Here is a 19180-nt window from a genome sequence, read left to right as displayed (position 1 = left end):
CATCATAGCACCAGGTACTGATCCATGCTCTAAGTTCATCACTTTTATTCCTGATACTCCTTGCGTTAAAGCAAACACACTTTAACTGATCCCTTGGTTCCTTCCCAGGAAAATCCTTCCCACTAGCTGGTCTACCACTTGCTATTTCCTCATCTGCATCAACTCTCACCTCCGGTATACAGCTCAGGTTCCCACCCCCCTGCCATACTAGTTTAAACCCTCTCGAAATACTCAAGCAAACCTTCCACCCAGGACATTGGTCCCCTTCCAGTTCAGATGTAACCCGTCCTTCTTGTACTGGTCCCACCTTCCCCAGAAGACATCCCAATTGTCTACATATCTGAAGCCTTCCCTCCTACACCAGCTGCACAGCCACGTTTTAAGCTGGGCCCACTCCCTGTTCCTCGCCTCGCTATCTCGTGGCACCGGTAGTAAACTAGAGAACACTACTCTGTTCATCCTGCTTTGCAGCTTCCATCCTAACTCCCTGAAATCACTTTTTATATCCTCAATCCTTTTTCTGGCTATATCGTTAGTGCCAATATGTAACATGATTTCTGGCTGTTTGCCCTCCCCTTTTAGAACCTTATACACCCGATCGGAGACGTCCCGGACCCTGGCACCAGGGAGGCAACATACCTTCTGGGAATCCCGATCCTGACCACAAAATCTCCTGTTTGTTCTTCAAAATAATAAAGCAACTCAGGGCCTTAAATGCGAAATAAAATTATACAATTTTTGAAGGGTAAAGCTAATTAGATTGAATGTAAACTCTCAATCATGTTGCTAGAAGGAAAAACTATTTTAAAAAAAGATATGCAGATATCTAAATGGACTGCTGAAGACAAACTACAAAAAGCTAGCCAATTAATATAAACCCTGTGTAAGACAGCGTACAACAATCTGCCTTGTTACAAATCTGTTTACTCCTTTCCTTTATTGCATAATCATAGAACATAGAACATAGAACAATACAGCACAGAACAGGCCCTTCGGCCCACAATGTTGTGCCGAACATTTGTCCTAGCAAATAATCCTGGATATAATTATGTCACTGATTATTCCTTAGTGAACAGCATTCATTTATGCGTCAATCTTTAATACAGGTATTTTAAAAACAAACTATTTTTAATAAAATCTTGCACCATAATATCCAAGAACATTAGGGGCAGCACAGTGGCTCAATGGTTAGAACTGCTGCTGCACAGCACCAGGGACCTGGGTTCAAGTCCACCCTCCACTACCTGTGTGGAGTTTGCACATTCTCCCTGTATTTGCGCGGGAAGTGCTCCAGTTTCCTCCCACAGTCCAAAGAAGTGCAGGTTAGGTGGGTTGGACATGCTAAAAAGTGTCCAAGGATGTTCAGGCTAGGCAGATTAGCCATGGGAAATCCAGGGTTACAGGGATAGGGTAGGGAGGATGGATCTGGGTGGGATGCTCTTCGGAGGGTTTACATGGACTTGATGGCTGAATGGGGTGCTTCCACACTGTACAGATTCAATGATTCTATTACAGCTGAAAAATATCCTTGAGGGATGGGAAAATGTAGAGCTAAAATCTTGAATTAACAAAAATGTTGTCAGAACTGATGAAGAGTCACTTGGCATGAAAGGTCAGCTGCTTTTCTCTCTATCAATGCTGCCAGACCTACTGGGTTTTGCCAGAAGTTTTGACATAATATTTGTTTTGTTCCCTGCAACCAATCTTCCTGTAGCTTCAAAGGTTTTGCCACTTTTCTGGGAATCTCCCACTACTCTGACTGCTTCTACAGCAATGGTCCTGTGCTGCAAAATCTTCCAAAGAGTTGTCACATTTCAGCTCCCATTCTTCTGACCAGTCTGTGTATCACTCCGACATGAATCTGAAGATCCTAATCCTGACAATCACCTTCCCTTTGATCAGTGCACCAGCTCCCCAGCTGCCTAGCTGAATGCTGACAGATTTGTGACAACCAGCTGCCAAATCCAATATCCTGGACAACCCTCCTGGGCTCACTTCTACTTTGCTTCTCATGTAGGATGGTGAGGTTTATAACAACAATGACAGGGACACAGCCGTGGATAAAGGGAATTACAACCATCACAGTAAAAGTATCCTGGAGTGACAGAGTGAAATACAGTCAGGAAAAAAGTCTGGGCCAACCTCAGACAATTACAGAAGGACAGCAACAGAATCACAGAGGAGAGATTAAGTGAACCCATTCTTTTCTCTGATTAGTAGCTTGAGATAAATTTATAAAACAGTGCACAACACAACGTGGTTCTGACCATTAGCAATATGGATCTTTGAGAACTCAAAATGAGCACATATCAGGAGGTCCACTTTACTTCATTTTGATACACAAGTATTCTTAACACCTTAAGTTCAACAAACAACAAAAAGTGATGAAATTTGCATAATTCAGGTTTGACCACTATAACTGTTTTGGATTCACAAAAATACTCCTGAAAATACCTAGGGAAGACCAAAGTCATCATCACTGGACCCTGCCACAAGCTTCATTCCTGGCTTCAAGCCTCACTCTCCCCGAGTATGGTCTCAGGCCAAACCTGACTGTTTGCAATCTTGGTGTCATATCTGATCCAAAGATAAGCTTTGATGACATATCAATGTTAACAGTAAGTTCACCCACTTCCCCCTAAAGTTGCTCGATTCTGCTTCTGCTTCAGCAGATCCACATCTAGAAGGAACAAAAAGCATGAAAATTCCAAAGCTCTTCAGGTTTACCTTTCTGCCTCCAAAACATAAGCTAATACAAAACTTTACTCTCTCAATGCCCGATAAGTCCTGTTCAACCACCATTCACTGTGTTTGTTAACTGTCCTCACCTCCCCATTAAGGCATGCCCTTAAATTCCTACCTTACTTCAGAATGCCTCTAGTTCCTCAGCCTTTCCCATTTCTTTGAGGAGAAAGTGAGGTCTGCAGATGCTGGAGATCAGAGATGGAAATATGTTGCTGGAACAGCGCAGCAGGTCAGGCAGCATCTAGGGAACAGGAGAATCGACGTTTCGGGCATTAGCCCTTCTTCAGCCCTTTCCTGAAGAAGGGCTAATGCCCGAAACGTCGATTCTCCTGTTCCCTAGATGCTGCCTGACCTGCTGCGCTTTTCCAGTAACACATTTCCATTTCCCATTTCTTTGCCCTCTTTAACCTGGCAACCGTCTAAGATGTCAGTGTTCATCTAATTCTGGCCAATTGTACGTCTCTAACTTTAAATCCTTCACTCAACATTACTGGTACCGCTGATAGCACCATTACCTTTGTGCTGTTTGCGAGGTGGCAGTGTGAAAAATGGATTTGTCATTTCCCTAAATTACAGGGAATAACTTTACTTACAAAGTATTGAATTGGCTGTAAAGTGGCTTGAAATTCCTGAGGTCATACAATGCACAAAATGTAGGGAATCATTCAGATGTATTTTGCTTTTTATAAAGCTTGCATCTTTGTCAGGAAAGTGGGCAGTTCTCTTTCTCAATCAAACTGTAGGCAGCCTGTGAGCAAGCGGAACGTGGCCCACCAAAAATGGAGAGACCTGTCAGTAAGTGGATTGGGGGACAATGGGAGTCTCCTACATTCAGGGTGACGGATGGCCATTAGGGGAGACAGGAAGAGGGTGCCCATGTGTGTGCTTGTTAGAGCACATAAGACAGAAGAGAGAGGGAGAGAGAAAGAAAGAAGGGAAGAGCAAGAGCATGAGAGAGACATTGAGCACAAGGGAGAGTGCACGAGAGAAAGAGAGCACTGTATGCTGTGTACGATTGCGTAGTTTGTGCTGTCCATGTAGCACCCTTGGTCCTGGAGGAATGTTGTCTTGTTTTTACTGTATCAGTTGTATATGGTAGAAATTACAAATAAAAGCTCCTCTCTCTCTCATTTAGCAGCGAATGTACACCATTCTACTTGTCATTATTATGAGATAAAGATTTTACTTTGCAGGATTGTCTTCTTTGTGTTGACAAAGAACAATCAATTCCTCATATCTTCCCACTTCCATAGCAGTCCCAACTGACTCCAATCACACTGATTTCTTATTTCACTCCGCCATGAATCCAGACTTACCATGCTGGTGCCTTGAGTTTAAAAAGCTTCTCAGAAGCCATGATAACTCGGAGAGGGTCATTTGCTAACATACTGGCGCCAAGGAAAAAGCCAACATCCCAATAACTTTGTATTTTTTCCAGATTGCCCTTTTTCCCCAGTAGACTGCTGAGCTTCACACCTGGACAGAATTAGAAAAATCACCAAGATTAGTACAGACAGAGGTGCGATATATTATAACACATTCAAATCAACCTCAGGAATCTTCTTATTTCAGAAAAATCATATGCATGTATTTGTTCTAATTGGACTGATCAAAAGGAATGACAAAGTGTTTCCATTTTGTTTTCAGTCTAGCCTAAGTTTTGAATTGCACACTTTGAAAAGTTGACCTTCATAGAAGTCCATTCAAGTATTCGATCAATCATTTCCCAAATTGCACATTGCTTTGAAATGAAGTGTATGCTGCCAGTCATTAGGTTCAAATCTGTTCAATGTAAAACAAAATGTCTTTAAAAGGTATCAGATACACACCCTCACAAATGACTATTTTGTGATCAAATTTTAATGACAGTGATTCTAACTTCAAACATGACTTCTATCAGTACATTACGAACCAAATTTTATTTAGGGCTTCAGATCAGGGTTTAGAGTTCTGAAGAAGAGTCATTGGACTCAAAGTTTAACTCTTGTTTCCCTATCTGCAAATGCTGCCAGATCTCATTTGGGTTGTACTATAGGCACTCCAATAGTCAGCGGGAAATTGAGAAGCAAATGTGTAGAGATCTCAGATAGCCGAAAGAACAATAGGGTTGAAACAGTAGGGGTTTTTAATTTTCCAAAAATAGGCTGGGACTGCCGTAGTGTTAAGGGTGAGAGGAATTTGTTAAGTGCATACAAGAAATTTTTCTGACTCAATATGTGGATGTATCTACCAGTAAAGGGGCAAAACTTGACCTACTCTTGGAAAGTAAGGCAGGACAGGTGACTGAGGCATCAGTGAGGGGGCATATTGGGGCCAGTGATCTTAATTCTATTAGTTTTAAAATAGTTATGGAAAAGGATAGACCTGATCTAAAAGTTAAAGTTCTAAATTGAAGCAAGGCCAATTTTGATGGTATTAGGCTGGAACTGTCAAAATTTGGTTGGGGGCAGATGTTTGCAGGTTAAGGGACAGTTAGAGAGTGGGAAGTCTTCAAAAATGAGATAACAAGAGTCCAGAGACAGTATGTTCTTGTTAGGATGAAGGACAAGACTGGTAAGTTGAGGGAATGCTCGATGACTAGAGAAATTGAGGCTGTGGTCAAGAAAAAAAAAGGAAGCAGATGTCATGCATAGACAGCTAGGATGAGTGAATCCCTAGGGGAGTATAAGGACAGTAGGAGTATATTTAAGAGGGAAATCAGGAGGTAAAAAAAACCCAAGAGATAGCTTTGGTAAATAGAGTTAAGGAGAATCCAAAGATTTTCTAAAAATAGATTCAGCGCAAAAGAATAATGAGGGAGAGAATAGGGAGTCTTAAAAAGCAACGTGGCCATCTGTGTGTGGAAACACGGGAGATAGGGCAGATACTAAATTAACATTTCACGTCAGTGTTTATTTTGGAGAAGGATATGGAAGCTAGGGAAATCAGGGATCTAAATAATGATGTCATAAAAAGTGTCCATGTTGCAGAAAAGGTGATGTTGGAGGTCTTAAAATGCATAAATGTAGTTAAGTCCCCAGGATCTGATCAGGTGTAACCCAGAGGCTTGTGGTAAGCTAGGGATGAGATTGCAGGGCCCCTTGCTGAGATATCAGGATCATTGACAGCCACAGGTGAGATGTGGAAGAGAAGAGGGTGGCTAATGTGGTACCATTATTTAAGAAAGGTGGTAAGGAAAAGCCAGGGAACTACAGACTGGTAAGCCTGACATCTGTGGTGGGCAAGATGGTGCAGGGGATTCTGAGGAACAGGGTTTACATGTATTTGGAAAAACAAGGACCAATTAGGGATAGTCAACATAGCTTTATGCATGGAAAATCATGTCTCACTAACATGATTGAGTTTTTTGAACAAGTGACCTCCTGGGTTTAATGATGGATGCTAAGTATATGGATTTCAGCAAGGGGTTCAACAAGATTCTGCATGGTAGTCTGGTTAGCAAGGTTAGATCACATGGGGTCCAGGGGGAGCTAGACAACTGAATACAAAATTGGCTTGAAGGTAGAAGACAGATGATGGTAGTGGAGGGTTGTTTTTCAGACTGGAGGTCTGTGATCAGTAGTGTGCCACTTGTATCGGTACCGGCTCCACTACCTTTTATCATTTATATAAATGATTTGGACGTGAATATAGGAGGTATAGTTAGTAAGTTTGCAGATGACACCAATAGTAGTGGTGTAGTGGACAGTAAAGAGTATAACGTGACCTTCATCAGATGGGCCAATGGGCTGAGGAGTGGCAGATGGAGTTTAATTTAGATAAATGTGTCGTATTGCGTTTTGGAAAGGCAAATCAGGGCAGGACTTATACACTTTATGGTAAGTTACTTGACAGTGTTGCTGAACCAAAAGACATAGGAGTGCAGGTGCATAGTTCCTTGAAAGTGGAGTCACAGGTACACATGGTGGTGAAGGCAGTACTTTGCATGCTTGCCTTCACTGGTCACTGCATTAATTATTGGAGTTGGAACGTCATATTGCAGCTATACAGGATATTGGCGAGGCCACTTTTAGTATACTGCATTCAATTCTGGTCTCCCTGTTATATGAAAAATGTTGTTAAACTTGAAAGGGTGCAAAAAGATTTACAAAGATGTTGCTGGGACTGGAGAATTTGAGCTATGGGGAGAGGCTGAATCATTTGGGCGGCACGGTGGCACAGTGGTTAGCACTGCTGCCTCACAGCGCCAGAGACCCAAGTTCAATTCCCACCTCAGGTGACACTCTGTGTGGAGTTTGCACATTCTCCCCGTGTCTGTGTGGGTTTCCTCCGGGTGCTCCGGTTTCCTCCCACAGTCCAAAAATGTGCAGGTTAGGTGAATTGGCCATGCTAAATTGCCCATAGCGTTAGGTGAAGGGGTAAATGTAGGGGAATGGGTCTGGGTGGGTTGCTCTTCGGAGGGTCGGTGTGGACTTGCTGGGCCAGAGGGCCTGTTTCCACACTGTAAGTAATCTAATCTAAAGCTGGAACTTTTTTCCCTGGAGCGTCAGAAGCTGAAGGGTGACCTTAAAAGTTGGGCCGAAGGGTCTGTTTCCGTGCTGTACAACTCTATGACTCTAATACTGCCATGAATTGATTGAGCACAAGTTACCCATAGCATGTCTCACTAAAAAAAAGGTAAAAGCACAATTTAATTGAGATGACAACATTTGAACTGGTTTTGTAAAAAGCATAACTATGACATGTCAATGGCAAATAAAAGCCTGACAGCAAAGAATGATAAGTTTGAAGTATGTAACTCCATGTCTAAAGTTCTTAGAGAGGTTCTTCTGTTAGAGGCAGTGAAAAACTCACTACCTTCCATCATAAGAATCTATGTTGAGGACCAAAGTGTTGCAACAGTTAGACAAGCAGCAATAATGGCTGACAATTATATGCAAATTGTAAAACTAAACGTTTCTTCTGTTACCTTCATAAATTTGAAAGGGACAGGAAATGGGAGACTGATAGTAAGGGAAGGTGCCTCAGTAAAGAACAAACAGCTGGAATGTACCAAGCTCATCTCCTCAGATCAGATTGTCACGTACTGAGGGGTAATGTGAAAATTGGAAGTGAAAGTGGTGTTTCCATTGTAGCAAGATGGGGGACATTTATTCTGAAAGTTGGAAGTTGCAGGAGAAACACATAAGAATTATTAGAATTAGGAGTAGTCTGAAAAGAAAACTCAAAAGGAAGAGGCCACAGATTGAATTGTAGCTAAGAGACCAGCGGAAAACATTGCTGTGAATAGAGAAGTACAAATGGTAGATGAGAATTAGGAAGAGTTTTTGTCTGAAGGGAAAACAACAACCCTTCCTTCAAATTAATGCAACAATACTAAGGATACAGGGACTTCTCAAACTCTTGCTGAAGAAGGATTTAGTTTTCCCTTCAGAGAGTTCAATATAAGCCAAATTGTTGGTAAATGGGAGAGGTGGACAGTATATTCCAGTTCTACTGTATAAAGTCCATTAGAGTGTGATTTGTCATCTGGACTAGTGGTTATCAGAACAATTAAAACATTATCTGGGTTTGGCAGTTGATTTAATCCTGAGAAATGGTTTAGCAACAGTTAAATTTATAACAACAAAGTCCAGCTGAGGTTACAGAGACAAAGGAATAGTTGTAAGAACAGGGTCTGGGTAGTTTTCCAACATGTGTGGTGACCAGAGCAATGATTAAACAAAATTAATTACTAGTGATTCATTAATACCATCAGGAAAGTTGAAGCTCTAGTTAAGAATGAGGATATTTCAAAAGAAGCATTTGGCATGTCTTTGTTAATTAAGGGTCAGGAAACAGGTCCAGAGGGTTAGGAAAGTTAAAACGGACTGTTCACACAGAAGCTGAGGCTGAAGGAGTTTCAGATAGCATTCCTTCTCATTTTGTTTCCAGCTACATGGGTCTCTGAGGTCTGTGTACAGCAGTGCCTTGCAGATATGAACATTTTGATGCTGAGTGTGGACCTTTGGAGTGATTGCATGCACGCACTGCTGTGCAATTTAGAGGGATCATTAGTTCTAGAGTATGATGATATGAGAAATAGCATTCTGTTGAAGAGATAAAGGCATCCTCACAGACATGCAGATAGTGAATGAATGGTTGTTTGTTAAATAGTGGCACTGTCCAGATATCCTAGAAAGATATTGTAAGTAACACATGAAATTCCTGTGGCAGATCACACTGGAATACGGAAAATATATGCATTGATAAACAACACTTTCATGGCCAGAACTTCATAAGACAGGTCAGGTTTGATAAAACATGCCTCATGTGATTGGAAAGCCTCAACATATAAGCAAACCAGCAACTTTAATACCCATACCAATTTTGAAGAACAATTTAACTGAATATTATCAGATTGTGTAGGACCATTACTGAAAAGAAAAGGAGATCAATACACCCTTATAATTATGAATTTAACCACCGAATTCCCAGAAGTTATTCCTTTAAAGGCAAGTGCTAAAGCAATAGTGGATTCGTTCACACAGATTTTTTTGACTCATTAATGGACTGTAATTGGAGATACGACCCTGATCAGATTGTGACATTTGATGTCTAACATTTTCCAGGACACCTTTAGCAATAAAGCAAATGAAGCCAACTGCATACCATCTGCAAATCCAGAAAGCTTTGAAGAGATACCATCAAATCATGAGTAAGGGCATACTCTTATGAATACCTACAGGATTGGGAGAAAGGATTAGACTTCTCATTGTATGCGAAGAGAGATTCCTCAAATGAATCAGAAGGATTTCGTCCATTTCAATTGATATATGGTCACAAGGTAAGAGGTTCATTAAAATTGTATCAGGAGAAGTTCTTGAACCTGAATGAGTAAGCCTCAATGTTGGATTACATGCCCATATTTCTAGAGCTATCACACGAGCATATGAAAAAATTCACACGCAAAAATTAAGGCATAGGCAGATAAAAATTCTACAACTATACAATTGTGTGTACTTTTATAAAATCTTTAAATGCTGTGATGACTCCAGGGAAAATGAAGTTTGATTTCCAGCGAGCTACCCCAGTGAGGTGCAATACCATTCAAGTCAATGCCACCTGATTTGGTCCTTTAACATCCCTGGATCAAAAACCTGGAATTATCTCCAACAGCAGTGGCACTGTAGGTAAGCCACATGGACTGTATCATTTCAAGAAGGCAAGTCACTGTTACCATCTCAAGGGCAATCATCTTGATGCTTCATCTTTTCATTAAATGATAGCTATAGTCCAAAAATATATTTGAATAATTTTCTCATTCTTTTCCTTCTTAAATGGTCACCCCAACTGCGAAGAAACATGCTGCATCACCCGCCAATCAATTCATAGAAAGATCTATCCATTTAGTGCATATTACAATTAACTGGATGATACATAACTAGCAATTAGTGCAGAATCAATATTATAGAACAGTCTTTTCCCAGATTTTGTTGGATTTGCTATGTAGGTCTGTGAATACACTTTAGGCCTAGTTGACTGAATCAAAAGGATTCTAACATTTGTTTTAATCAGCAACCCTGAACATTCTGAAGTTGACATGGTCCTAAATTGCAGTTTTAAGGGAAATCTGACATTGAAAATTACAACCGAAAATTGGTCAACCCAATTTCCACTTATCACTCAAAAACAAGATGCAACATGGCAGTGTCAGCAATTAGCACATTCATTATGTTTATTCTTAGATATACACCCATCCTTATTTGACTGACTATTTGATAACCTGATGGACTTCCAATTTAAAATAGGTTATCCATTTACAACATTTTCAAAGACCATAAACAAAGCCACAGCAAGACTTTAGCGTAATATATAAGTATATTAATAATTTGAACATTGGAGAGGCAAGTTCAGACAAACCACATTTTCACTCAATTCAATGGCAAGGAAAGTCCATCAGGGTACAAAATAGGTGGTGTATGCCCCAACTGCCTATCTGGAATCACCAAACTGAATCCCTAACATAATACTATAACAGAGGAGGTGGGACATGTTGGTTTAGGGAGGGGGTATGAACTTATATGCTCAGTGTCTGCATGAAGTTTTGTGCTGATTCAAAAAAACAAACAAGAGAACCTGTCACTCTTCAGTACTTCCTCTTTCCGCGGTTGTGGTCAAGAAAATTTATTTTTAATTTTGCAGATGCATCTGACATCCAACTGAAACCAAGCCCTCATAAGCTCAAAGCAGATGCATATTTGAAATAGTCCTGCAAACTGTCGCTCAAATTCCATACAGTGGGTGCACAGGAATGTGAGTGGACTCCCCTCCCTGACTAATTCTGCAGCAGGTCCTGTAGTGTACACTGGAACTCGGACACTATATCCTCACTGCAGTTCAACAGAAGAGGATATGGATTCTGCCAAGGGAAACTTCAAAGCTCAGCCCATTTGACCCCCATTTCTCCACAGGAGAAAAATATTTTCTGGCTTCATAATTTCTCAGTCTAAAAGGGTTTGGAGCTCCCTCCATTGGGCATACAAAGTGTTCTCAAATTTTCAAACATTGCACCAGGATTGGCACCTCTTTCAGGTTCAGGCCACTTGTTCTAATAGTTACGATGACCTGATCCCAGAATGTGGATAGAATAAGTGGGTCCTCCAGCAGATGGCAGGGAAGGCTGCTGCACCACTTCATGCAGAGCCCCAGGAATTCCAGTGCCACTGGGCTGGCTAATGAAATGTTCCGGTGGCTAGTGAAGTGGCAGAGCATGTCTCTGTTCAGGCATTTCCAGATGGCAAAATGCCAGTGATTCAAAGTGACACTAGTTAAAGAGAAATTTGGGAAATTATCCGGTAATGATTCAAAAGTCCCATTCAGCAGTGTGAGATGATGCACTTCAAGCGAAAAACTTGCAAAAGCAAAAAAGAATTGGGAAAGGTGAAGGCAGGAAAAAATATTCAGATATCCCCCCCATGTCATAATGGATTTTATTTTTGAGTCAGTGATTTTTAATTGTAAAGGTTAAAAGGTAAAATATTTGATTTAAGAAAAATGTCAGTACAAATGACTGAAATCTCAACTCAGTATTCCACAGTTCTATCAAACAGACGATATGGCATCTTGTAGCAAAATGTCTTTACCAAAATACCTTGATAAACATTCCAGCAAGTGTAACATTAAAAGAAAACTGCATCAATGACAACTAATAGTTTGAATAGTAGCTAACCGTGGTACTTCTTTATATAACCTGGGTTTAAAAACATTTTTATAGACATGAATTGAAACGAATTACCTGTTTTGTGCAGTTCAAAGGATGTGTCAAACTGATGTCCTGCTGCAAGGAGGAGAACAGCTAAATTTATCCCAGAATGTACTGTTGGCTCAGATTCAAAGGCCTTTCCATACCTTAAACAGAAGATCCAACGTTAATGAAAATTTACATGTTCAGGTGGCTACCTTTAACTGGAAGTTAATTGCATGAATAAACACCTCAGTATTTACTGAATCAGTGAACATAACTAATGTAATGTAAGCCAGGACACGCAGGAGCACCTAGAACAAAAAGTCAGTGTTTATTCAGGAGATCTGGTTAAGACGTAAATCACTGCAAATTCATTCTAAAGCAGCAAAAAAGTAAAGGCCTAAGCAGTCTGGAAATTTGAATCAAAGAAGAATCCTGGTATTCCAGTACCCAAAGGATAATCAGCAAGTGTTTCCCCATTGGGTAGGTTATGTGGGCACATCCTCACCTACCCAATCAGCCACCCAAGCCATCAATCCCGCTGCACAGTGCTGAGGTATACTCACTGCCAGATTAAATATTAAGGGCTGATTGAATAAAGGGATGTTTATTCTTCCACCCGTGAAAGGTGTTCTTATAAGGCACTCAGACTGTTCATTTCAAACTGTGGTTATCATAATGTCTACTTCACAAAACTGGTGGAGAAGGTAAAATTGTACAATTTAGCTCATTTCTCATATTCCTCAGTTGTATCCTTATGTGTTAAGAACCATGTATATGTTCAACTACGAACTGAACACTAAGTCTATCACATTTATTTTACAGCTGAATTTGAGTAGTGGGATAGTAGAAACACAATTGAAAGTTGAAGAGTCGGGAAACCATAGCACAATTGTCAACTTTCACAAAAAACCAAATAAGTGGTTTACTTTTTCAATTTGCAAGTCAAATTAGTCAGCAACATATCTTACAATACAGTTGTATACAGTACTCAATAGTTTATAATTTTCTCTGCTATTGCAATGGCAATAAGCAGTGACACTAATTTACTGTGTCATCACTGTATTTCAGTCAGAATTACATTAATAAGGTAATTGTCTAAGGTGTTGAGCGAGAGCATCATATTTCGTAAAAGTGGGTGTGTCATTTTCTTTTCTCCTTTGGGGGAAACTTTCCACTCCTTAAAAGTGGCAGGGAAGGTGACAGAAAGGGCAAATAATTGGACGCGTTGGAATCAGGCAAATTGACCATTGCCCACTGAAGTCTCAGGTATGAGGCATTCAAGTCAGATAACCCAGACCTTTACAAGAAATTCGGATACGATCTCTGTAAGGCCATTAGAGATCTCCGTAAGGCTATTAGAGATATCAAGAGGCCCAAACAAACCACACAGGCACCTACAGTATGTGGCGAGGCTAATGGGCCACAAAGCAAAGCAGAACAGAATAGTGGACAAAAGGTACATCCCTCCCTGATGCGCTCAATGCATTTTACATTTGTTTCAAACAGAAGGTCAGTGAAATGCTGTCACCTGCCCTGACAGTCCCTGATGCACCTGTTCCCTCAGTCATATATATATGACTGTATATATTAGACTGGCCTTTTTGAGAGTGAACCCATGCAAAGTGACTTGCCCAGATGCGGTTCCGGCCATGCACCTACATCCTGTGTGGACCAGCTTGCGGGAGTATTCGCTAACATCTTTAATCTCTTCTTGCTACAACCTGAAGTCTGCACCCGCTTCAAGGAGACCACTATCGTCCCGGTGCCAAAGAAAACACATGCACCGTGCCTCAATGCCTACTGCCCAGTGGCTCTGACCTCCATAATTATGAAGTGCTTTGAGAGGTTAGTCATGGTACATATCAACTCTAGTTCCCAGTCTGCCTTCATCCCTTGCAATTTGCTTACCAGTGCAACAGGTCCACAGCAGACACCATCTCACGTGCCCTACACCCATCCCTGGAACATCTGTACAATAAGAAAACCTTGTCAGGCTCCTAGCTATTGACTACAGTTGTGTTTTCAACACTATAATCCCAACCAAACTAATCTCCTAATGCTGAGACTGAGGTCTCTGCTCTGCCCTCTGCAACTGGATCCTCGATTTCCTGACCCACAGATCGCAATCAGTAAGGATAGGCAACAGCATCTCCTCAACAATTCTCAACACCAGTGGCCAGCAAGGCTGTGTACTCAGCCCCTTACTGTACTCTCTGTACACTCATGACTTGCAGCCAAACTTTGTACGAACCCCATCTACAAGTTCATCATTGTAGGCCAGATCTCAAACAATGATGAAACAGAATACAAGAAAGAGACAGAGTGCTTGGTGGCATGGTGTGAAGATAACAATCTCTCCCTCAATGTCAATAAAACAAAAAAGCTGGTCACCGACTTCAGGAAGTAAGGTGGAGGGGATGCCCCTATCTACATCTGTGGTACTGAGGAGGACATGGTCAACAGCGTCACGCTCCTGGGAGTGATTATCACTAACAGTCTGTCCTGGTCCACCTGCACTGACACTACAATCAAGAAAGCACAACAATGCCTCTAATTCCTAGGAGGCCAAGGAAATTCAGCAAGTCCATAAAGACTCTTATCAATTTTTATAGACGCACCATAGAAAACATTTTATGCGGATGCATCACAGCTTGGTATGGCAACTGCTTTGCCCAGGATTGTAAGAAACTACAAAGAGTTGTGAACACATCCCAGTCCATCAGGCAAACCAACCTTCCATCCATTGACACAATCTACACTTCTCGCTGCCTTGGGACTGCTCCCAACTTGGTCATAATCTCTCCCAACCTCTTGTTAAGCAGAAGACAAAAAAGCTTAAATACATGTACCAACAGGTTCAACAACAGCTTCTTCCCTGCTGTTATTAGACTTCTGAATGGAAGTCTCAAATTTTAAATTTAATGTTGATCTTGCTCATAGTGCACCTTCTCTGCAGCCGAACATTGCGTTCTTCACTCTGTTCTATTAGCCTAAAGCACTTTTTATGATATGGTGTGCCTGTACCAAACGCAAAACAAAACTTTTCACTGTACCGAGCTACACGTGACATTAATAAATCAAATCAAATTAAAAAGACAATTCTCTTGCTGCTACCTCAGGAATATCCTGGGCAGGAGGCCTAAAATCAACCTTCCTGATCCTGAAGTTGTCAAACAGTCTAAACACAGCCTGTAACACACTAAATTTATTCCCAGAAGGCAAGAAGATTGGCAGCCTACCCAAATACAATGGTGGGGTGGCCTGCCTGCCTCATTGAGGATGGGAATCTCAATTTGTTTCAGTCTAGGGGCAACATGGGCTGCTGAAACCCAGCTCCTTGCTTTCGTCTCCCTGGTTGCTGGTCATCATGCTCTCCATGACTCAAGCCCCACCACAAAAATGACCTAACACATTCAGTATTTCTGTGGAGCCAGCAGCCTGGACCTTTAAAGTGGGGCAGATCCTGACAGCAGGTACCAGCCTCTGAATGGCTGCGAGCCATCTCAGTCCGAGAAAAGCACGAGAAGTGTGTTGGTCACGACTAAAGTTCCCCATAGTCAGTTACAGAGTGTCTCACTCTTAAAGACTGAAAATATTCAGAAGAAGGAGGAAAATTCCTGGGCTTAGTCTGAGCACATTTTTCCTTATTTCCAGCTGAAATGACTGTGGACAAGTGCATCTTAATCCAATTTTGCTTGATGAAATATGTTTACCCTTGAGCCTAAATAAAGATTTCTAAATATATTATATAGCAATGCACTTCTATTCTTACCCCAATAGTTAGCTACATATAGTAGATTTGTTCTATGTTATGGAAAGACGTTGATGGGCCAAATAGCTTCCTTCTGTCTTGTGATGATTATATGACAGTAACTCTGTAGCTAGTGTCACAACCATCATTTTTGGTTTGAACCATGAACTGTGAGCTGAGAGCCGAAGGTGACCTTTGGACTGTGAGCTGCAGCTTGTTTGAAAAGAAAAAGAGGGAAAACAAACAAATCGATATTTGTTTGTGAGGCCAGACTGAGAAGTTAATTGCAGATTGATTTTTGTCTAAAGTACACAACATACATCTCGACTCAGGAGCGACATTATGCTTAAGCAGATGACTGAATGCTGACTCGGGTCTCATAGGGAATTATGGGGACAATCAGTCTAACAAAGAAGATTTTGAAAAAAAAAACAGAGAAACCAAAGTGTGCACTGGTTTTGAACTGTATGTTTTTGTCAGGATTGTAGCTGCCAAAGCTACAGGATGGAGGTTTGTTTGTTCCTTGGTTATCCACCTGTTATCAGCTTATTGAAAATTCAGAAAATGAAACCTACATTATAAGAATTAAATGAATATTCCTCAAAGCCTACTGGAAGCTATTTGCATTGATCACTGTCTCCAGAATTGAAGCAAAATACAGCCAATGTATTGGTGATTCTAGACATTGTGGAACCAGCTTAAGTGAATTGGCAAGTTACATCTCATTGATTTTCCTTTTGATTTGTTCCTTATCTATGTCTGTCTGTCTGTCTTTGTGAGAGTGGGGGCTGGAATCAAAGATGAGTACGTATCGTTAAAGTTTCTCTTCGGAAGTGGGTATCGCTGGCTGGGGCAGTATTTATACCTCGTCCCCAGTTGCTCTTTAGAGGATGGTGGTGAGTTGTCTTTTTGAAGTGCTGCAGTCCATGTGCTGTAGGTAGATCCACAATACTGTTAAGGAAGGGAATTTCAGTATTTTGACCCAGTGATAGTGAAGGAACAAAGATACATTTCCAAGTTTGAATGGCGAGTGGTTTGAAAGGAACTTGCAGGTGATGATGTTCCTATATATCTGCTGCCCTTGTCCTTCTAGATGAAAGCAATCATAGGCTTTAAGGATCTTTGGTGAATTTCTGCAGTGCATCTTGTAGATAGTACACACTGCTGCTATTGAATGTCGGTGGTGGAGAGAGTGGATGCTTGTGGATGTGGTGCTAATCAAGTGGGCTTACTTATCCCAGATGATGTCAAGCTTCTTGAGTGTTGTTGTTGGTGGTGGACAGGCTTACATTGTAGACATTAATTAGATTATCCGTTGTTTAATGATATTTTGCTAAAACTACTGTGTTATAGTGGCCCATGACTAAAGTTGACAAAACAGCCACCTGAGCTTTTAAAGTTGACACAAGATGGCTGAAAGGGTTAGCAGCTACATGTAGCAGACTTTTGGTCTCCATACAGAGTTATTGGATAAGATAATGAAAGGTTGGAGGTGGTCATAAAAGGTCCTGGTGACAAGAAACGATAAGGAATTTACCTGGGTTCCTCTTACAGGCAGTTCTAACCATATAAGCATTTTATTAAGCAGTACTTTTGAAAGGCGTAGTTAAGCCACAGTCCCTAGTTCGTTATTAGTGAAAAGGAGGAGAAGTCTGATCTTACATTTTCTGAACTTAATGGTAATTGTAACTTAGAAATGCAAACAAGAAATTAGTGCGAAACAAATTTAGGAGCAGTCAACCACAGACAACTGTAAGAAAGTAAAATTAGTAATGGAAAGCGTTTAGACCAGAAATAGTAAAAGATTGATTCAAGAACTGAACTCTTGTTTAAAACTCATTTATAATATGAGAATAGCCAGGGTTGTAATTGCACTGCAAGTCAGAATGACTGCTTGTTGGATCTTTCAGGCTGAAGTGGGAGAGGGGTTGTTACCAATTTGTCAACTATGTCACAGAACAGTAGTCACTTTATATTAGAGTTAATTTTAAAGATTTCATAACAATTGATAGGAATGAATATCCTTCCTAATCTTATTAATGTTGGTAGCAAATTTGGAAGAATTCTTAGTGATAAAGGAGTACTTAGGTTATTGGCAAATAATGTGATGCTGCTGACAAATATCTGGGAAGGAGTGCCACAGTCAGATGCATTGTAAGATCCCAAAGAGAGATGATGGAGATATCTGGTAAACATCGTGAGAATAAGGGAGGAGCTAGGGCAGTTGATAAAGTTGTCCATCTTGGATTGTATGCTTACTGGATTGGATGCATAGATTAGGGGGATGTGACTAACAACAACATCAATGTGCATATAATTATGATAACCCAAAAAGGAATAAAAATGTTGTATTCAGCATCACTGACCTCTCCTCTGATCTGAACTGTGATTAAGACGGCAATTGACCCCAAGTGAAAGCCAGATTTGGAACAGTCTTTGGCCTTTGCCACATGCATGGTAAGAGAACTCAGAATAAAGGTGGCTCAGTGGTTAGCACTTCTGCCTCATAGCACGAGGGATCCAGGATTGATTCCACCCTTGGGCAACTGTCTGTGTGGAGTCTGCATATTCTCTCCATGTCGGCATGAGTTTTCCCTCGGTATTTTGGTTTCCTCCCACAGTCCAAAGATGTGCAGGTTAGGTGGATTGGCCATGTTTAATTGCCCATAGTGTGCCCAGGGATTTGCAGGCTGGGTGGTTCAGCTATGGGTGATGCATATTACAGGGACAGGGTTGGAGGGTAAGAGAATGGGTTCGGGTGGGATGCTCTTCAGATGGGCCAAATGGCCCAATGACCACACTGTAGGGATTCTGTGATTCTATAAAGATCACTCGAACTGTTGAATATCAAACTCAAGACTCCTCACTGTATCATTTATAAACAGTTAATTATTTTGTTTAAGCTATAAATTTCACAAAGCCTGGAATTGGTTATTCAAAAAAATCTGTTTAGGAACCAGTCAGGCAATTTTGAGAGAGAATGAGTATTTTAATTTTACTATGTTGAGAATACAGGGACAGAGGGATTATCTGTCTCCATGTCATAATACTAGAGCAATATAAAACCAATGAACAAGTTGTTCAGTTTACACAATGAATTCACTCTGGATTAGTGGTGATGGAAGAGCACAGCAGTTCAGGCAGCATCCAAGGAGCTTCGAAATCGACGTTTCGGGCAAAAGCCCTCCATCAGGAATAAAGGCAGTGAGCCTGAAGTGTGGAGAGATAGGCTAGAGGAGGGTGGAGGTAGGGAGAAAGTAGCATAGAGTACTATGGGTGAGTGGGGGAGGGGAAGAAGGTGATAGGTCGGAGGAGAGTGTGGAGTGGATAGGTGGAAAAGGAGATAGGCAGGTAGGACAAGTCCGGACAAGGCTGTGCTGGAAGTTTATAACCAGGGTGAGGTGGGGGAAGGGGAAATGAGGAAACTGTTGAAGTGCACATTGATGCCCTGGGGTTGAAGTGTTCCGAGGCGGAAGATGAGGCGTTCTTCCTCCAGGCGTCTGGTGGTGAGGGAG

At 41.2% G+C, this 19180-nt stretch overlaps 1 protein-coding gene across 1 annotated transcript in view; it reads right to left on the bottom strand.

The window, feature by feature from the left end:
• map3k5 (mitogen-activated protein kinase kinase kinase 5) overlaps positions 1 to 19180 on the bottom strand; it is a 189233-nt gene that overhangs the window by 89063 nt on the left and 80990 nt on the right. The window contains exons 8-9 of the mRNA XM_043685981.1: positions 11963 to 12075; positions 4062 to 4221 (exon numbers count right to left, since the gene is read on the bottom strand). Coding sequence (XP_043541916.1) covers positions 4062 to 4221; positions 11963 to 12075 — 273 coding nt within the window. The remainder of the gene's footprint in view (positions 1 to 4061; positions 4222 to 11962; positions 12076 to 19180) is intronic.

Source organism: Chiloscyllium plagiosum, chromosome 3, assembly GCF_004010195.1.
Source record: "Chiloscyllium plagiosum isolate BGI_BamShark_2017 chromosome 3, ASM401019v2, whole genome shotgun sequence".
In the NCBI taxonomy this organism is placed as follows: domain Eukaryota; kingdom Metazoa; phylum Chordata; class Chondrichthyes; order Orectolobiformes; family Hemiscylliidae; genus Chiloscyllium; species Chiloscyllium plagiosum.
Note: the sequence above shows the minus strand (reverse complement) of the source record. Positions and strands in the feature narration are given on the sequence as shown.